At 37.8% G+C, this 17770-nt stretch overlaps 1 protein-coding gene across 4 annotated transcripts; it reads right to left on the bottom strand.

Moving 5' to 3' along the window:
- Positions 1 to 4353: 4353 nt before the first annotated feature.
- Positions 4354 to 7904, bottom strand: LOC119896201 (olfactory receptor 2A12-like). Of its 4 annotated transcripts, none has more exons than XM_038709709.1 (6): positions 7813 to 7904; positions 6359 to 6371; positions 6023 to 6246; positions 5328 to 5505; positions 4909 to 5212; positions 4354 to 4739 (listed from the first exon to the last, which is right to left on the bottom strand). In XM_038709709.1, the coding sequence occupies exons 3-6, from the start codon at positions 6243 to 6245 to the stop codon at positions 4446 to 4448; spliced, it is 999 nt and encodes a 332-aa protein (XP_038565637.1). In that variant the 5' UTR covers position 6246; positions 6359 to 6371; positions 7813 to 7904; the 3' UTR covers positions 4354 to 4445. The 4 variants fall into 4 exon arrangements, with proteins under 4 accessions (XP_038565637.1, XP_038565636.1, XP_038565634.1 ...); XM_038709708.1 differs by having other exon boundaries at positions 6023 to 6121; positions 6364 to 6371; XM_038709706.1 differs by lacking the exon at positions 7813 to 7904 and having other exon boundaries at positions 6359 to 6546.
- Positions 7905 to 17770: the final 9866 nt, after the last annotated feature.

Genomic DNA, 17770 nt, shown 5'->3' with positions numbered 1-17770 from the left:
CTGCCTTTTGTCATGATTTACCACACATAAATCGGAAATCTCTTTTGAGTATCACATGATTTTGACAGCCTACTATTACTGACACACAGCAATGAATTTAAAGTGCCTCACTGGACTGTAAACAAGACTTTCAACAGACAGCTGAATCAGATGAGGTGACGTGACTTTCTGAAAAATACATGGAAGTGGATTGTAAAGGATTTCTGCTGAAATTATTTTTGATAGTCTGGAAGCTGGAAGCAGATTAGGTTTGGGAAGCTGTTTCGTTTTTGAAAGTTGACATTTCATTTGAAGTTATGTAGGAAATACTTCACATCCCAAGTAAAAGTTCTGCATTCAAAATTGTACCTAAGTGAAAGTACAGTGCAGTCAAAAGTAAAAATATCAAAATTAATTGACTCATGCAAAATAACTTTTATAGTGTCATATTATCATGTACAGTATGCTACATTCATTGTATTTATTATTATTGATGCATTAAAGTGTTAGCAACATTTTCTATACCTGATTGGGGTGATTTTCCTTTTTAGAGGAACTAGGGAATGTAACAAGTACTTACTCAAATTAAGTACTTATTTATGTTTTAAAGGCACTTTACTTGAGTATTTCCATTTTATACTACTGTACTTCTATTTCACTACATGTCAGAGGGAAATATTGCACTTTTTACATCACTACATCTTAAATGCTCTAATTGTATTATTTAAATAGCTGTTTAAAGCCCATTGAGGTTTTACAAAAAAGTCTGACAAAAGAATAATGTTTTTTCTTCTTTCCTGCCCCATCATTCATCTCATGACCCCCCAGATTTATTTGATGACCCCCAGCTTGGGCGCCATTTAATCTACCTAACTGTACACAGAAGTAGTTCAAATGTGCTCAGTAAAATGGTAATTATGCATTAATGCGTCAGAATTAGCAATCTAAAAATCTTACACTGACAGGGGTCATTTTTCTACAGAATGAGTCATTTCACATTTGATGTACATTTACATGATAATACAATATGTACTTTTATGTAAGTAGTATTCTGAGGACTTTTACTTGAAACTGAGTATTTCTGTTGTATTAGTACTTTTACTTGAGTAAAGTAAAATTAGTACTTTTACTTGAGTAAAGTAAAAGTACTAATACAACCCTACCACTGTGTAGGATTGTCAAACGTGTTGTATGTAAAATATTATTCCGTAAAGTAACTAGCTGTCAGACAAATGTAGTGGAGTGAAAAGTACATTTCCATCTGAAATGTAATGGAGTGTAAAGTATGCAGTAGCAGAAAATAAAAACACTCAAATAAAGTACAGGTAACTGAAAAATACTACTTTACACTTCAGCACTGTGTGTAGGAATAAGTTTAATGTGAGTTGACAGCCAAGAGATTCAGCTAATCTCAATTTACAGAGAATCAGCAGAGGGTCATCACAGACTTACTAAAGCTTGTCTTTAAAAAAAATATGATTTCTTCATTTCCACCCACTTAACATTTAAGCTGATAAAGTCTTAATACAAGAAAGAATAAAATTAAACTGCGTCATTTTTCTGTGACAACCATGTGATGCTGTTAGGTCACTTGTCCAGTTTGCACAGTCAGTAGGCCAAAGTGCAGCAGTGTAGAACACAGAGAACTGTTCAGCCAAGAGCAGGTTTCCAGACGTGCTTAGCCTCATGTACTTTGCTAATGATACACTGAACAAACAAGAGATGTGACGTTACAGCAAGGACAATTTTTAATTGAACAAATAAAAAATTGGCGTCTAGGTTTTTTCTGATGTAGCAGCACAGGATGAGGGTAGATCAGATTTGCAAAGAAGAAAATAAGTTATTTTTTTAAAAGATGATGACTGCACTTCTGTTGCCTTCAGTGTAGGTTTTTCTCCCTCTCTCTCTCCTCCTCCCTGTTTTATCCCTCCCTTCTCTCCTCCTTGCAGTCATGCTGTGTCCACACAGTGACTGTAATGTGGGCCAGATATTCAACATGAATACAACTATTCTTCTGTTATTTACACACACATACATAGAAGGAGTGTGTGTGCAGATGGAGAGGATTGTGGTTACAGTAGTACCACTCACAACAGCTCATTCTGTTTGTGTGACATTAAGCCACTCAGTATTGCTGTTGCCTGGCCTCTGAACAATACGCCAGTCTCTATATACACACAAATCATTGTTTCAAAGGTAATGTGAGTCTCCATGAATAAACATTTTGCAGTATCATTTAAATATTTGTGACATTTACAATAGTGACATATACAGCTAGACTGTAAACATTAATAAAACCGATATGATTCCATGCGTCTGCTACAATAACAGGACGTAAAATGAATAGGACTGGCAGGGTGGGCATTCATGGGGAACCCCTTTCATAAATTACTCATTAATTACAAATGTTTGGATGGAATATATAAGTGAAAATATAATTATGGGTAACAACCAAACAGCATGGCAAAATTTGATTTTCTTTGTTCAGTGTGTGGCCCATCACAGACCACTTTAAGGCTTGAGGATGTTGCCATCTTCTGGCAAAATACCTGTATAGCAACATTATAACCACCAGTGCTATAAATGCACACTGTAGAAGGTGCTTTAATAAATAAGCAGCATATAACCTTTTTTTAAATTTAGAGAATAACATAGATGACATATAGTTACACTGCGTGCACAATTATTAGGTGAGTTGTATTCCTCTGGATACATTTTATTGTTGAACAGCCACAGTGCTCTCAGTCAATCTAAAATATAATTTAACCTCAAACCCAAATTTTTAATAAAAGTGAGTTTCGTCTTGCTCATGAGAATATTTTAAATGTGTGCAGTATTATTAGGCAATGAAATTACTCATTATTCTTTTGTGTTACAACACAAAATGACAAATAAAATGTTTGGCCTTTCAAAATTATTTAGTAACCATAATAGCCACTATTCTTTTCAATAACTTTCACGAGCCTTCTATCAATGGAGTCTATTAGTTTCTTCATCTGTTCACTATCAACTTTCACTGAAGCAGCAACCACAGCCTCCCAAATGCTGTTCAAAGTGGTGTATTGTCATCCCTGACTGTAAATCTGATTCTGTTTGAGAAAGGCCCACAAGTTCTCAAGTCAGGTGAGGAAGGAGGCCAGGTCATTATTCAGGCATCTTTGAGGTCCTTGCTTGCTAGCAAAGCAGTGGAGTAGTTGGATGCAATTGATGGATCATTGTCCTACATAAAGATCATGGCCTTGTTGAATTCTGAGGAATTTTTCTTGTAACACTGCTTGAAGAAAGTATATTCCAGAAACTGTCAGTAGGTTTGGGAGTTGAGTTTTAAATCTCTTTTCTGGCTCATTTTACTCGAGTTAATGAAACTGCCTAATAATCATGAACATTTTGATATAAGGTGTGATTCACTTTCACCACACCCTCCCTCATTACACAAATACAAATCCCCTGAAATGATTAACTCCAATGAGCATTCAAGTTTATGTGGTTTTAGGTTTGGAAAATGTGTATAGAAATAAGGATTCAATCAGAATACTTGCCTAATAATTGTGCATGAATTGTAGAGGCTACTTCACCCTTGTGCCATATTCCATATATTCCTGTTGAAAATCCTAAAATAATATTATTATTAATATTTCGAAGAACTGAATAAGAATAGTGTGAATATATAGGCCTCTTTTAAAATGTTAAAAGCCTAGTGAAAGTCTATGAGAGCCTCTTTAACACCCTGCAATAATAATAATGCTAATTGGTCTCTACATCTCTTCACTGAGGTTCTGTCACCATAATATTAGTTAAAATTAAATCATTAAATAAAATTCAATAAACATTCAGTGGTGCAAAGTCAACCAGCTGTGTGAGTTTGGAAGAGTTTTAATATTAAATATTAATCTACTCTGAGATTTCTTGTCCCTTTTCTCCCTAAATAGCTAGCCCTGTTTACCATTTTCTTTTGGTTCTCTTTTTGTGCAGTAATAATATATCTACCTTCTGTTGTTTGGTTTTGACAGGCCATATCTGATATCTCTACAGCTTCTTTCTCTCTATGTTTTGATTTACAAGAGGATGGAATGTCTATTATATGATGTCCCACCACATCAGCCATATTGTGTTGCAAAATTGTGACTCAGGCAATACGATGCTTCAAACTATGTCAGTGTTATCTCTCATTATGAGTTCATAAACTCAGAACTGTATAGCACTTCTTAACAGTTCAGTTTGCAATATAAGAGAATAATTTTGTTTTTGTTATGGCATTTTAAACACATGAACTTGACCGGTAAATGCAGAACGGCTTTCTGTTTTGGACTTTAAACACTATCCGTACACATACACAGAGTGAAAGCAGGACAAAAAGAGGGAACACTGGCTTGGTTTTCCAGTCTATTGAACCTCTTTCCATGTATATTACCATATATACTAATGCAAACATTTATTAGCAACAAAACAAGGTCACGGACCACTTGTCATTGTGACTTGGTGACAGTGAAAATTTGGCCATGCTTCGTAGGCGTTACATCCCTTCGTCTCTGGACCCAGCGTGTCAATATTTGCTTGATCTCCTTGGTTCTCAGACAGTAGATGAGCGGGTTGATCAGCGGAGGGAAAAGACTGTAGATGAGGGTGGTGGCTATACGCTTGTCAGGGGTCATTTTCAGGTTAGGGAAGAAAGGTGTTGAGTAGACAAAGAAACGTGGTATGTAGTAGAGAGAAATGATACAGCCCTGGGTGGCACAGGTAGAGAAGGTCTTCATTCTGCCCTGAGGAGAACAGTGGCTTAGGATTAAAAGGGGCATAATAAAACAAAAAGACAGGAAATGTAAGATTTAGAAGAAAACTAGTTGCTGAGCAAAAGACAAAATGTTTCTTATAATTTCTAATCTTAATTACAGTATGAAAGTATCTCAGCATAGGATAATATTGTCTCACCTGTCCATTGGCCATGCGCAATATTGAGATGATGATGCAAATGTAAGAGAAGATGATGAAGGCTAAAGGGCCGTAAAGAATAAACATTGCACCAGCAAATGCAGCGCTGTATTGTTGGCTGGAGTCCCCACACACTAGAGCTGTAAGAGACAAGGTGTCGCAGAAGGCATTTATGATTTGGTTGGGCCCACAAAACGGCATCATGGCAAAGATGATGCTGCTACTGCCAGGGAAGATGTGCGCCAACACCCAGCAGAAGAGTGTGAGGCTTGACATCGTATTGTTTGTCATCATCATCGGGTATCTGAGAGAAATGGAGGTAGAAAGAGAAAGAGTGATGGATAGGAGGACTGAGGAGGAAAGAAAAAAGAGAAATTGCAGGACTTAGGTGAGACTCATCAAATTGCTTTTATTTTTACCTGAGTGGAAAGCAAACGGCAAGATATCGGTCCAGGGCCATGGTCAGTAAAATCAGGGAGTTCAAGGAACCAAAATAATGGATCATGTGCTTTTGGAAGAGGCAAGTGTGAAAGCCAAGACTCCCATCATTTGACCAGTAGCGAGCAATTAGTTTGGGTAAAGCCACTGTGGTAAAGCCTGTAGGCAAAAGAAAGAAAGTGAAAAGAAAAAAGAGACAACACAAGGCAAAGCAGATCACATGTGACAGTATGTCTGTTTTTCCATAATTTCTTCAACATTTTCATTTTAATACACTCATTTTCTAACATATGATGTCATGTCACACTAACATGTATGTATTCAAACTAAAGGGCAGGCAGATTCATACGGTTCGGTATACACTACACAGCACGAAATCCTTAACACCAGTTATTGGAAATAAAACCAGGAACCAAATTGATTTTTACATCAATATATAATTTTATACCAATAACAACCATTTGAATGCAGTTCAATTACTGTTAATAATAATAAAAAACTGTTAATATGTAATTGTTTCTCTCATATTTCCTGGTCAAGTCTAGACACTGCTGTGCATCAAAAGATCAAGAGGGCAGCTCTTGTTGAAATACAGAATCCAGGTTGTCACACCGAATATTCTAGCTCCTGAGATTAGGCAGTGTATGACATGCAACACAAACAATACCATATTTACCAATATCTGAGAGGGCCAGGCTAACCATGATGATGTACATGGGCTTCTGAAGACTGTGGTTCAAAGCAAAAACAACCAGTAGCAGAAGGTTGCCCACCACTGTGGTCACATAAAGGAAGAAGAAGACCCATGCCACTAAGTCAAAATACTCCGGCTGCAGACTTGGGAAGCCCACAATAACAAACTCTGTCACGCGGGTGTAGTTCTCATCCACCTGAAACATACTGGAGGCAGAGGTAGGCAGATAATACAGCCAGTACAGAACAGAAAATGGCTGAGATAGATTGTGTTTGAAATGTATTATAAACTGTGTTTGAGGTACATGTCTGTACTTACCTCACCGGACAGCCTTGATGGTGTGACAAACACAGACAGCAGGCTCTCAGTTTTATAAAGATTTCGTGACACGCAGGAAATGCAAAGTTTGTTAATACATCTTCATCCCAGTAGAGACAAAAAAGCAGCACACTCAGGTCATCCAAGTTACCTTCCCATAACAACTGTATCATAGTAAGATATTACACACCCTTGTATTCTCTTATTTTTCACTGAATCCCAATGATTTTCTGACCAGTGATGCAAAACAAATGGATGACACAAAGTCAGTGTTTTATGAATGCAATACTGTTTTCATTGCAATTCCCATGGACCATAAACCTTGTAACATTATGCCAAAATTAATAATTTTCAAACCAACTTATGTTTCACTTTTGTCAAAAAATATAGCTAGGCTAAGGTAACTTTCCTAACTAACAGCACATTAGATGTGTTATTGTGTCTCAATTGATTTTGTGTATTTTCATTTCAATGTGACAGCCAGCACACCTGCTTCAGACAGTGATACACACAACTCTCTTGCTAATGTAGCTAACATCACAAAAACATCATATCTTGGCAAACTTATATATAAGCTGAAATGTCTGTGGGCAAGTACTTGAAAGTTACCTGACACACAATCATGGCTGTGTTGTGTCGCTCGGTCTGAGACACTTTGTTTCCCATTTACAGGGCCAGGTCTGTGTTATTTCATTGCACACACAGAACAGACATCTAGCGGATCATGAGGAGATATTCGATAAATTTGACAAAAAGATGTTGATATGGTGACTATGTATCTCTGAGCTTGAACTGAAATATTTTTGCCCCCTTGTGACTCACTGTGAACTGATAGTGTACGCTTTAATTGTTGAGTCCTGTATGCGTCACATCGACACACGGAAGAAATAAAGGTTAAGCCTTGTTGTTAAGCATTCAGTCAAGGGGAGTTGTAATTTCCAACATCTACGTGTCATGTGCGTGGACAGATTTTAACTCAATTCATGTGTATTGGTCATAAAACACAAACAGGGTATTTCATATTAAAGAGGTCATATTTATACTTTTTGGCTTTTTCCCTCTCCTTTATTGAGTTATATACCTTTTTTGTGCATGTAATAGGTTTGTGAAAAAGCCCAAAGTCCACCCCAAAAGGAGTTCCCATCTCCCACAGAAAACACTGCTCTGAACTGCCTGAAAAAAGCTTGTTTTTAGTCCAGCTGTTTCCTTTTTTCCTCTGTGACGTCACACCAAAATGCTAGTCATACTGCTTGCCTAGCGACCAGTCCGACACACCCTCAAGAACAATGGTGGAAAAACACACTGAGCTGCAGCACACAGTGACAAGATGTCCGCCTGCTGCCTCCCCTCTCCCTTCCAAACATTAGCTAACCTCCAGGCAGTCAATGGACACAAAATTGTTACTGTGATGTAGAGACAGAACGCAGTTAAAACTTTACAGATTAATAACTCACCACTCTGAAACTCTTGGTCCAGTCCATGTTGCAAAAGCTGGTAACGGAAACATACAGCTGAAGCGAAGTCCTGCTTTACTGGCTTTTCAGGACCCACCCTACTCTGCTTCTGATTGGCTAGTAGTCCTTAACTAGGTACTGCACATGTGCAACTCCCAACAAAGATCTATCAGAAGTGAGATGCTTCACTCCATAGCTAAAACAGAACACTTAACACACAGGGTGAAAAGAGGAGCTGCAGCAATGTGCAGTATAACAAAAAAATATGGTGTTTTTTGAAAATGAAACCATGTAAACCTATTCTGGTACAACCCCTAAATAAAATTATGAACCTGAAAATGAGCATAACATGACTACTTCAAAAACTGCAACTTTGGATAATGTTCACTAGCTGACTGATACATTGTCTCTTGCTGAACTGGAATGCATGGATTTTGCTCCACTATTTCTTACAGTGGGCTTAGGCTGGGGAGCTAAGTCTGTAGGACCAGAATGGAGAAGTGGATCGATCACCGAGGCCAAAGACCCTCCTGAAGCACATATTGGCAGAGAGTATAAAATCAGGATAGACTTAAGTAATTACAAACGTATTGTCTAAGCTTTAAGACAACTTACATTAAAATTTCAGGTGGATGCTCATACTATTAAGTTAAAGGGAAAGTAGGTAATTCAGTAGAAGGATTGCTGATATTTGAACTCAAATGCCAAACAAATACACCCCTCCCTTCAGTGCTCCCTCAGAAGCTCCACCTCCAAAATTCATGGATGAGCATTGTCAAGGCGACTAGTACAATTTTGCTGAAAAATGGCAGAATCAGTCTGCTGGCGGAGGGCAAGTTAGCCTCAATAAGGCGACGTGTTTCTAGCAGTACCGGCGAAGTGTGACAACAAGCCTGTCAATATTTAAAGATGTATTGAGCAAAATACTTTTCTAATACATGGAGTCCAGTTTTGTATTGGTAGGATTACCACAAGTAACTTCAACAGTAACGAATACTAAACAAACTTCATCAAACGAATTACATGCAACCACACAAACACAGCATCCAAAACACAACGGAGTAAAAAACTAGCGGGAGTTATTTGAAATAGTTTACAAAAATGCAGTGACTAGTGAGAGGATGATACATTTCTATCAACTGCAAACCAAACCAAACAAGGAACCAGTGTTCCAGCGAATTTTCAGACCCCTCTAGCGACTAGCGACAAATCTAGCAACTTGTTCTGGTGTTATCGGAGGCTTTTGGACATACTGATGTGAAAGCATGTATCGTTCTTATACTCTTCTCAACAAGCAGACTCAGTCCTTGTGCAGCAGGGAATGTTTAACTCTCCACGTCCAGAGACCAAATGAATCACGCATTCGCAAATATGTTCTAAAGATATTTAGGGTGGTTTTTACTCACTTTTTGTCTCATCACAATTACATGCATGTGGCAAATTATGCAAATTAGGCACTGACATTTATAACAGCAGATATACCACTATTAAAAAAGAAAGAGTCAGATCCTTCACTCATGAGTGTTACATAGTTTGCCCACCAGAGGGTGCTCTGCAACTCTCCTGTCAACAACACTGTCTCACCACAAAAACCACAAAAGAAAACAATCAGCTGACCGGAGTCTAGCATACCATGTACAAACAACACGGAGAGTGGCTGTGTTAGTGGTGAGTTTCACATTAATCAAATGACTTAAATTATTATAAAAACAGGCCCCATCACTTGTCTTCTCCTGAAAACATTCATGACTTGCTAACCCTCCCGTTTTTCACTGCACTCTCTCAGCTTGCTCCCGGGTCACAGCAGTAATGTTGTTTAATGTTACAGTAAGTTAGTTGAGTGGTGGAGGCTAACGTTACACTGCTGACAGATGTGATTGTAGATTTATTTCTGAAACAGTGTGGTAGTTCTAGTGAACAGTCCTGTCATTTCTCCCTAGTTCATCACTTCTAAATATTCTAACGCTACACGTTGCTAAATTAGCCACAAAGCTAATGCCATGTTTATCAGTGACAGAGCGCTATTGTCATAATGAGCAGTTAAACTATAGAGTTTAATGTATTCTTAATATATCTTTGAGACGTTTATTTGTAATTACAGTCCGTGTGTTGGAAATGATTAAACAAGAGAAGACATGTAAATAAAAGTGAGCTGAACAAGAATCTAACTCAGCTTTCTGCCAGACAAAGTTACAGTATCTGCCGATAATATCTACCGATAATTTTCTGAATCAAAATCAGCCTCACTGATGTTAACAAGGGTCTTTGCCCTTGCATGGTCATATCACTTGTTTCACAATTTGTACTCTTCAAACCTTTTCCTCTCGGTCTGTTTCTCAGCCATCTCTCCTTATGGACAGTGCCTAGAGTCCCATAATGAGTCTATCATATTCAAATGTACTGATGTTTACAACTTTCTCTTTTACACTGCTCCCGTGCACGAGCGTGCTAACTGTTGCTGAATGGCTGGAACAATGTTGTGGAGAGCTCTCTCAACCATTTTCTTTGTGTTCCATTTACAGACTCAGGGCTGTGTAGTGAAAACAGATTTTTTTCAGAGCACACATTAACAGAGACCTGAGGAAAAAGTAGCTGTTTGGATTAGAATCTCTAAGGATCGCTTTGAACCTAGCTTTAGGGCTTGCATGCTGCAGTATGACGGAAGCACTGAAAGTTCTGCAGTGATAATGTCTGTTTCCTTTGCCTGTTTCCCTTCTGTGGGACAATTGTTCTTTTATGTCTGTTTGACAGTGTGATGAGTGATGATAGGAACTAGGCCTGCACGATATGAGGAAAATCTGCAATGTGCAAAATAAAACAACTACAAAGCTATACCTGTGTCAGCTTGGTTGTCTTTAACTTCAGAACAGGATTAGAACGGAATATTTTAAATATAACTACATGTTGTTTCTAGAGCTGTGACAGTAAAGTTTACAACAGGAAGGCTATAAACAAAGTTAATTAACTCATCTCACTGGAAACAAATACTGGTGTGAATCACTGCCTGCTGGTAACTTTGCCGCTGGTACATAGAGAGGAGCAGCTGGTTTGCCATTTTAAGGTACGTGGCAAACTAATTTAAACAGTTACACTAAAAACAGATAGCTTGTTTGTCACAATTCACTATTAGCCGAGCAAGCGCGCTGTGCTTGTGTGAAACCAAAGCACAGTGGTGGTGGATGATAGATAGAGCAAATTAAAATATCTCTTCTTGTAAAAATGTCATGTTTACATGTTCATGCTTGTTGAATAGGTGTATTGAAAAATGATTGGCTTTTTACGCCAATGTTTTATTGCACGTCTTGCGATTTGTGGCGATGTGACAATGAAAATACAATTTATCGATCAGCATAATAGGAACTTATGCCAACGTTGACCTGCTCTTAGGCAATCCTTAAATTACTTAAATGTAAGTCTTTTCCTCTTTGGCCACATGAAACACTTTATCTTCAAAGTCAAAAATAAGTAACTTTTTCTGCATTAAAAAAAATATTTATGCGTGTTTGTGTAAATACAACTTGCTGTGAACATGATGTAGATGTGCAGATGAACATTTGATTAATACCAGCTGAGCACAATCTGTTTGTCACTGGAGCAGTTGAAAGCCCTGTGCCAACAAGGCAGGGCTTTCATGTAAATGCTAACCATCAAGTCACATTGTCACCCATTTCATAACCCTACAGTAGTCACTATAAATTATCACTTGCAATAACGGAAATGAGCTGCCATATTATGGCTATTCTCTATAAAAATGTATCTGCATATGAATGTAGAATTTGTAGGCAAAGGAATTTGGTATCTGAAGTGTTTTGGTTTGTGTTTGTATTCTGAGTAGTATTGACCAATCCTGTTCACATCTAGAAAAAAAAGCAATCTCGGAACCCCTCGGTTATTGTCTAATGACAATTTTTTTTTTGTTTGTTTTTCTAAGATATTGTTTGAGCTTTTTGCCTTTAATTAGATAGTACAGCCAGAGAGAGACGAGAAATGCAGGAGAAAGAGAGATGGTGCGACATGCAGCAAAGGGCCGCACGTTTGACTCAAACCAGGGCTGCTACAACATGAACTGAGTCTTGGTCCATGGAGCGCATGCTCTCCCAACTGAGCTAAACAGCACCCTGATAATTTAGCTTTTCTAATCTCAGATCCCAAGAGATAACATCTTTATTAGCCTTTTCAAATTTCAGACGAGAGCCGTTAGGTTCTGCTAATTGGACTGTAAACAATCACCTGGAGTTAATGGAAGTGGATATCTGTTATCTGGATATCCGGATCAAGACAATGCTGGCTAAGCCCAGAGGCTAAATTGGCGTCATATGAGAGCTGGGTTTCCGAGATTGTATTATTGCAAATTCAAAAAGTTTAATTTCCACTTGACTCAACAGAATGACAAATCCCTGTGTAATTTGCTGACATGGGGAGTTACAGGACATTCCCTTATGTCTTTTATGAGACCTACAAAAACAAAAATACTTGAGCAATAATAAGCTCCACCATTTGTGTGATAAATATTTGTGTGTGTGTGTCTGTCTCTATGGGTGGGGGTCCTCTAAGGACCAATTAGTCAGTTTGGTCATAACAGGTTTAAGCAAGACCCTCCTGGGAAACAGCCTGGAGAAAAACAGTTCAGGTCTCTCCTTAGGGCAAATGAGAAGATACAGTTGCATTGTGTTATGATTCCCCTGGGTCAGCTTGCAGGTGGCTGACAGCTCTGTTCATGATGGAGGAAAGTAAGATCAAGTTAACTTTATAATCTATGATAATCATTTTAGGCTCTTGTGAAAGTATTCATGCAACCTAGGCCTAGAGATGGGGATTGCATCTCAAGGAAATGTAATGTGCTTGCAACACCTAATACCACTACTACTTCTACTGTTACTACTACCAGTGGTAGTACATTGAGAATATTTACTCAAGAACTGTACTGAAGTAAACTATCTAAATATCACTGACTACTGCTGCTACTACTACTTCTACTACTGCTACTATGAAGACTACCAACGCTTTCAGAAAGCATGACAAAGCAGAGTTATTATAGCTAACAAGCAGCACAAAGTTAACAGCAGCTGGTAGTAACAACAGTGGCCAAGGCATTTTTCGATGCTCGATACACATTGAAACAATTTGACCATGCGTCCATATGTGAGGACTTGGAAGTGAGAACGGCTTGGACTGACATGTACATGGAGAGAAATGGTGGATGGCTGTCAGACTGACATCAAGGGCTAGCTTTAGCACAGAAAAGTAAGAGGTCTCACTTGGCTACAATTTCTACAATTTCCAAGTACCAAAACCCACACAGTTAATCCCTTATTCTTCTTCTTTGAATTAGGGAGAGTAGATGGTACAATGGCTTATTGCTGCCATACTGTTTGTAATTAATGTTCCTTTTAACAGTTAATTATATTTTTGTATAGTCCAATACTGTTTACAGACATTGCTTCAGTTTCTTGTTTAAGTCCAGTTATCCAGGTTGAGTTAAGTACACTGAGTAAAAACTGTTTAAGTGAGTAATTGTATAAATGTGTATTGTGATTTTCTTTTGTTAAAATGGATTTTATAAAATTGGTATTGGTAGCATTTTTGAACAATACCCAGCCCTAATAATTTGTGAGCTTCTATTTGCAGAATGTAGAATAGTGTAATGAACTGTTTCCTGCTGGCCTGAGGCACTGGATCCATCCCATCATTTTGTCCTCTTTGTCATTTATTTCCAGAAGAGATCTCCCTTTGTGGGAGAATCTAAACACTTGTTATACAGCATACCCAGAGAGCTAATTTCATTAATTTGGCAACAATGCCTTAATAGTAAATCCCTACGGATAGTCGTTGTAGTTTAGAGGTTTCGTGGCCCTGGAGCTTCAATAGTCTCTTGAGTAGGTTCCGATATTGTTTTAGACACCAAACACTGAGCCAGATTGAATTAATAAGGATTAGGAATGTATGTATCCCAGGAGTTTACAATACACTTTCTTTGATGCAGATATCCATCTCCCTCTTGCTTTCACCTGAACACATACATATACAAATAGTACAAAGAGTTTTCTAGTTTTCATTTTAAATGGTTGAATGATCATTGGTGCATGCAGATAATAGTACTCCTTTTGGACAATTTAAGAGTTGCTGGAGTTTTGACCTTTGAGTTCAGTTGAACACATTTGAGGGATGTTGTTAATTTTTGGCCTAAATTTATCAAAATAAATATGCAACTTAGAATGTTTGCGGGAGTGTTCCGATCCAAGGCTAATCTGAACAGATTATCTGCCCAAATTATCCTACAGTGTGAGGCAGAGGTGTGCACTCGAGTTTGACTTTAGACTCAATTTGACTAAATCAAAAAGGACTTGGAACTCGACTCTGACTTTGACACCAATGACTCGTGACTTCACTTAGACTTGAGCCTTTTGACTCAAGCTGACTTGACACTCCCCCTGAATAAATATAGCCTAAATTATGATAAATAAAGCTGCGTAGCGCATCAACATAGCGCTGTGCGATTAATTAAATTTTATTCTCATTTATGACTGGAGCGTCTGGCTTCCTCCAGCCAGAGGGAACAATCACCGACCTTCTGAATTTATTCTTTAAAAATTTTAATTTGGTTAAGATTTGGTCCGCCACTTAATATGTCCGTGTGGAAACTTGGAATTTATGTATGTTCCACACACAAAACAAGCCAAATATATGACGTTAAAGACTGCATTTGGTGCACATGTGCGGTCTGGTACGAATACATGTACCGTTACACCGCTATAGTTCATCATAATTTTTTTAATCTTTTTTTGTTTTTTTGGTGCAAAACACTGCACACACAAGTGCAACTAGCTGATGACAGCAGTCTACCTCCATGTTTGTCACATTTTATCACGCAAGTCCCTGGTATTGCCACTTGGAAATAATTTAATAAAAGCCAAGCGTGTAGTCCTGCGTCTTGACTTTAGTGAATCATATAACGGGTTTCGTTCTTACAATTAAAATATTTTGTTATGTCTGTGGTATCCCACATTTTTAAAGTCAGTTAAGATTTGAAAATAGTGTACTCCAGGCTTTACTCACTTGAAATGCTTCACTAGTTAATTAGGTCTCTAATGAGAAGGCTGATGTTGTTTATCTTGAAATGAAAAACAATGTCCAAGTGAAGTGTAGTGTATGACAACTAAGCAAAGTCATGCAGTAAGACAAGCATATCATTTCTTGTATTTTGTTCATTTTTAGAAGATCGATACTACTCTCATGTTTGTGCATGAAATTTAAAGCTAGAGTCAGCATTTGGTTAGCTTAGTATAAATACTGGAAGCAGGGGGGCCTAGATATCCTGGATCTGTCTAAAGGTAAAAAAAAAAAATCTCCTTCCAAGCAACTTTAACTCACAAATTAATATATTAAATCAGGCTTGTTTAATCCATACAAAAACCAATGCAAAAACATTAATTTGTGGTTTAACAGGCGTTACCCCATAGACTGTATAGACTGTATAAAAGAAGTGCACGTAGTCATCGTGATGTCACCCGTTGGTTTGTGGACTGCGGTTTTGAAGCCTCTAGTTTGGCCGATTGGGCGCCGCCATGTTGGATTAAGTGACCATATTTGGACTAACGGCCGTGTGTGGAGCTAGCTAGCTTACTTAACTAGGTGCATGTGTAATTTCTGTTTACTACTACTGTCATTTTAACCAATAATTTTGTCTAGCAAACAACTTAAACTTAAAATTAAATGTACTCACCAGAGAAAGTGAACAGCCAACTCCTAACTCCTGGTTAAATTTACACGGTGCTGTGGGTGTGAGTCACCCCAGCCTGATTGACATGTCGCCATTGTAGCGACTTTTCAATCACAGATCGCCCTTAATACTCTGCTTTATGGTCTATTTTTCTCTAAATGGGACCATAATTTACTAAACATGTTCTATTGAAGAAAACATGAAACTAGTGACCAAGAACTGTTTCTTGGATTTCTTGGATTGAAACTCCTGACCAGTTGGGAAAATCTTGTGTGGGACTGTTGATATGTAACATTTCTGTCCTTGCTCAACTCTCATTGAACTGCCCTTAAACAAGGCACTGACCACTCCACCAACAGGGTATAGAATACTTTAGGGTACAAAGGTGTATACATTTTAGGGATAATTTTTGTTAAACTCAGAGTTAATTTCCATTCCAATCCTCAAGACAAACCAAAAAATAATTATATACTTGTTGTTCCTATTAAAATTATCCATGATTATGGAAAGTTTCTAACTTCATGAGGCAATGTAATTCTTGCTGTTTTGACCTAACATAACCCCCCGCTCTGTTGATCGTCCCTGTAGTGTTTGTTTATCTGTTCTGGATGTGTCATCATCCTGCAAGAGCAGTGTCAACAAACACCTCATTAACAGCCTCATTAGACAGAGTTGTCCCAGCTTTCAACAAGGGAGTCAAAAATAGTTCAGTTGTGAACTTCTTACTTATGAGGACTGCAAGAAGCAAACAATCAGATTCTATGAAGCAGCAAAAAACCGTTTGTTCCTTCTGACTTTTTGGACATACAGTATTTATTATATAAAAAAATATCATATATCAGCAGAAACAGTCTACTTCCCTCTGGCACTGAGCATATTCTGAAATATATTTGAACATCTAAAGTAGGTTCTGAAAACAATGAATGAAAAAATGACTCAAGTACAAAACGACAGAGAATAAGAAAACAAGAAGTGAGTAAACACAAAAACAAGAGAAAGGGTTTAACAAAATAAAACAGGAAATAACATTTAAACCCAAAACCATGACAAAAGATATGGCAAAAAAAACCGTTTTGCTCTCTATACTAATTTCCTCATTCGTTAACATTCGTCAGCAGTACCAGGGTGAATTTTTATATAATTTACCTATTTAAATTATATTAAGGCTTAAAGTTATGCATAATTAAGGGCACGGCCACTTTGGTTATTGAGTATTAGCTGGAAGTAGGTGGCGGACCTTTACAATCCTTCTTCAGAAACCTATGGGGGACGTCCCAGAGACCACACACATTACTTATACAGTCTTTTATTATATCTTATGATTATATTATTATGATGAATTTAAAGAGGCAGCATATTGATGACAAGATTAAAGCACTGAACCGTTTGAGACCCAGCAAGAGGCTCTTACTGTAGATGGAGGACTTAAGAGTTACTCTAGGCTATCATGAAAGTCTTGCCAAAGGTTTACTTAAATCAGTAGAAATTTGTTGCAATTACTGCTTGCCCATGTTTTTACAACTGAGGAGAGACCGAATGGAAAGGTTCACAGCAACAGGTGATAAAAGTATGTTACTGATCTGATGGCCCTTTAAACCTGATTGAAATCTCTCATACATATCACTCTCATTCATAACAACCACACACTGATTTGATGGTTTTTATTCCAGAACCATAGCCATAGGTTTGGGCGATGTGTTGAAAATATTTGTTATATATTTGAATATTAATGAATGTGCCACATAGCATATGACCATATGGTCTTATTTGAGTTTTCCAACTTTGCTGTGAAGAGGAGAAGAGGCCATAGTAGTGTTACAGAAACACAGACTTTTCATTTATTTTCTGTGGCAGCAAACACAACACACAGCCTTTGAGTAACTATTATACTGCAACCTGATCTTTATCTACACACTTTATTGCTGACTAAAGTAACATAACTACCCCCCACAATATATATATATATATATCGGAGCACTGGGGGCTGTGACCCCCAAACTGGGAGAGTGGCTACAGCAGATTCCAGGTAAAACATCAGAGGTCTCAGTCCAGAAGAGTGCAGTCCTAGAAACAGCTAAGATACTACGCAGAACCCTCAAACTCCAAGGACTTGAGCTTGAGGATAACACACCCCGCAAGGTGTGAGAGGGGATTTTTTATTTTTTTTATTTATTTATTTTATATATATATATATACATACTTATAGTGGTCATTGTGCAGTAAAATGGTCCCTGTCAG

Source organism: Micropterus salmoides, unplaced genomic scaffold (assembly GCF_014851395.1).
Source record: "Micropterus salmoides isolate LMB-PRFRI ecotype aquatic unplaced genomic scaffold, ASM1485139v1 Ms_hic_scaffold_9, whole genome shotgun sequence".
Taxonomy (NCBI): Eukaryota; Metazoa; Chordata; class Actinopteri; order Centrarchiformes; family Centrarchidae; genus Micropterus; species Micropterus salmoides.
This window is presented reverse-complemented; position numbering and strand designations above follow the sequence as displayed.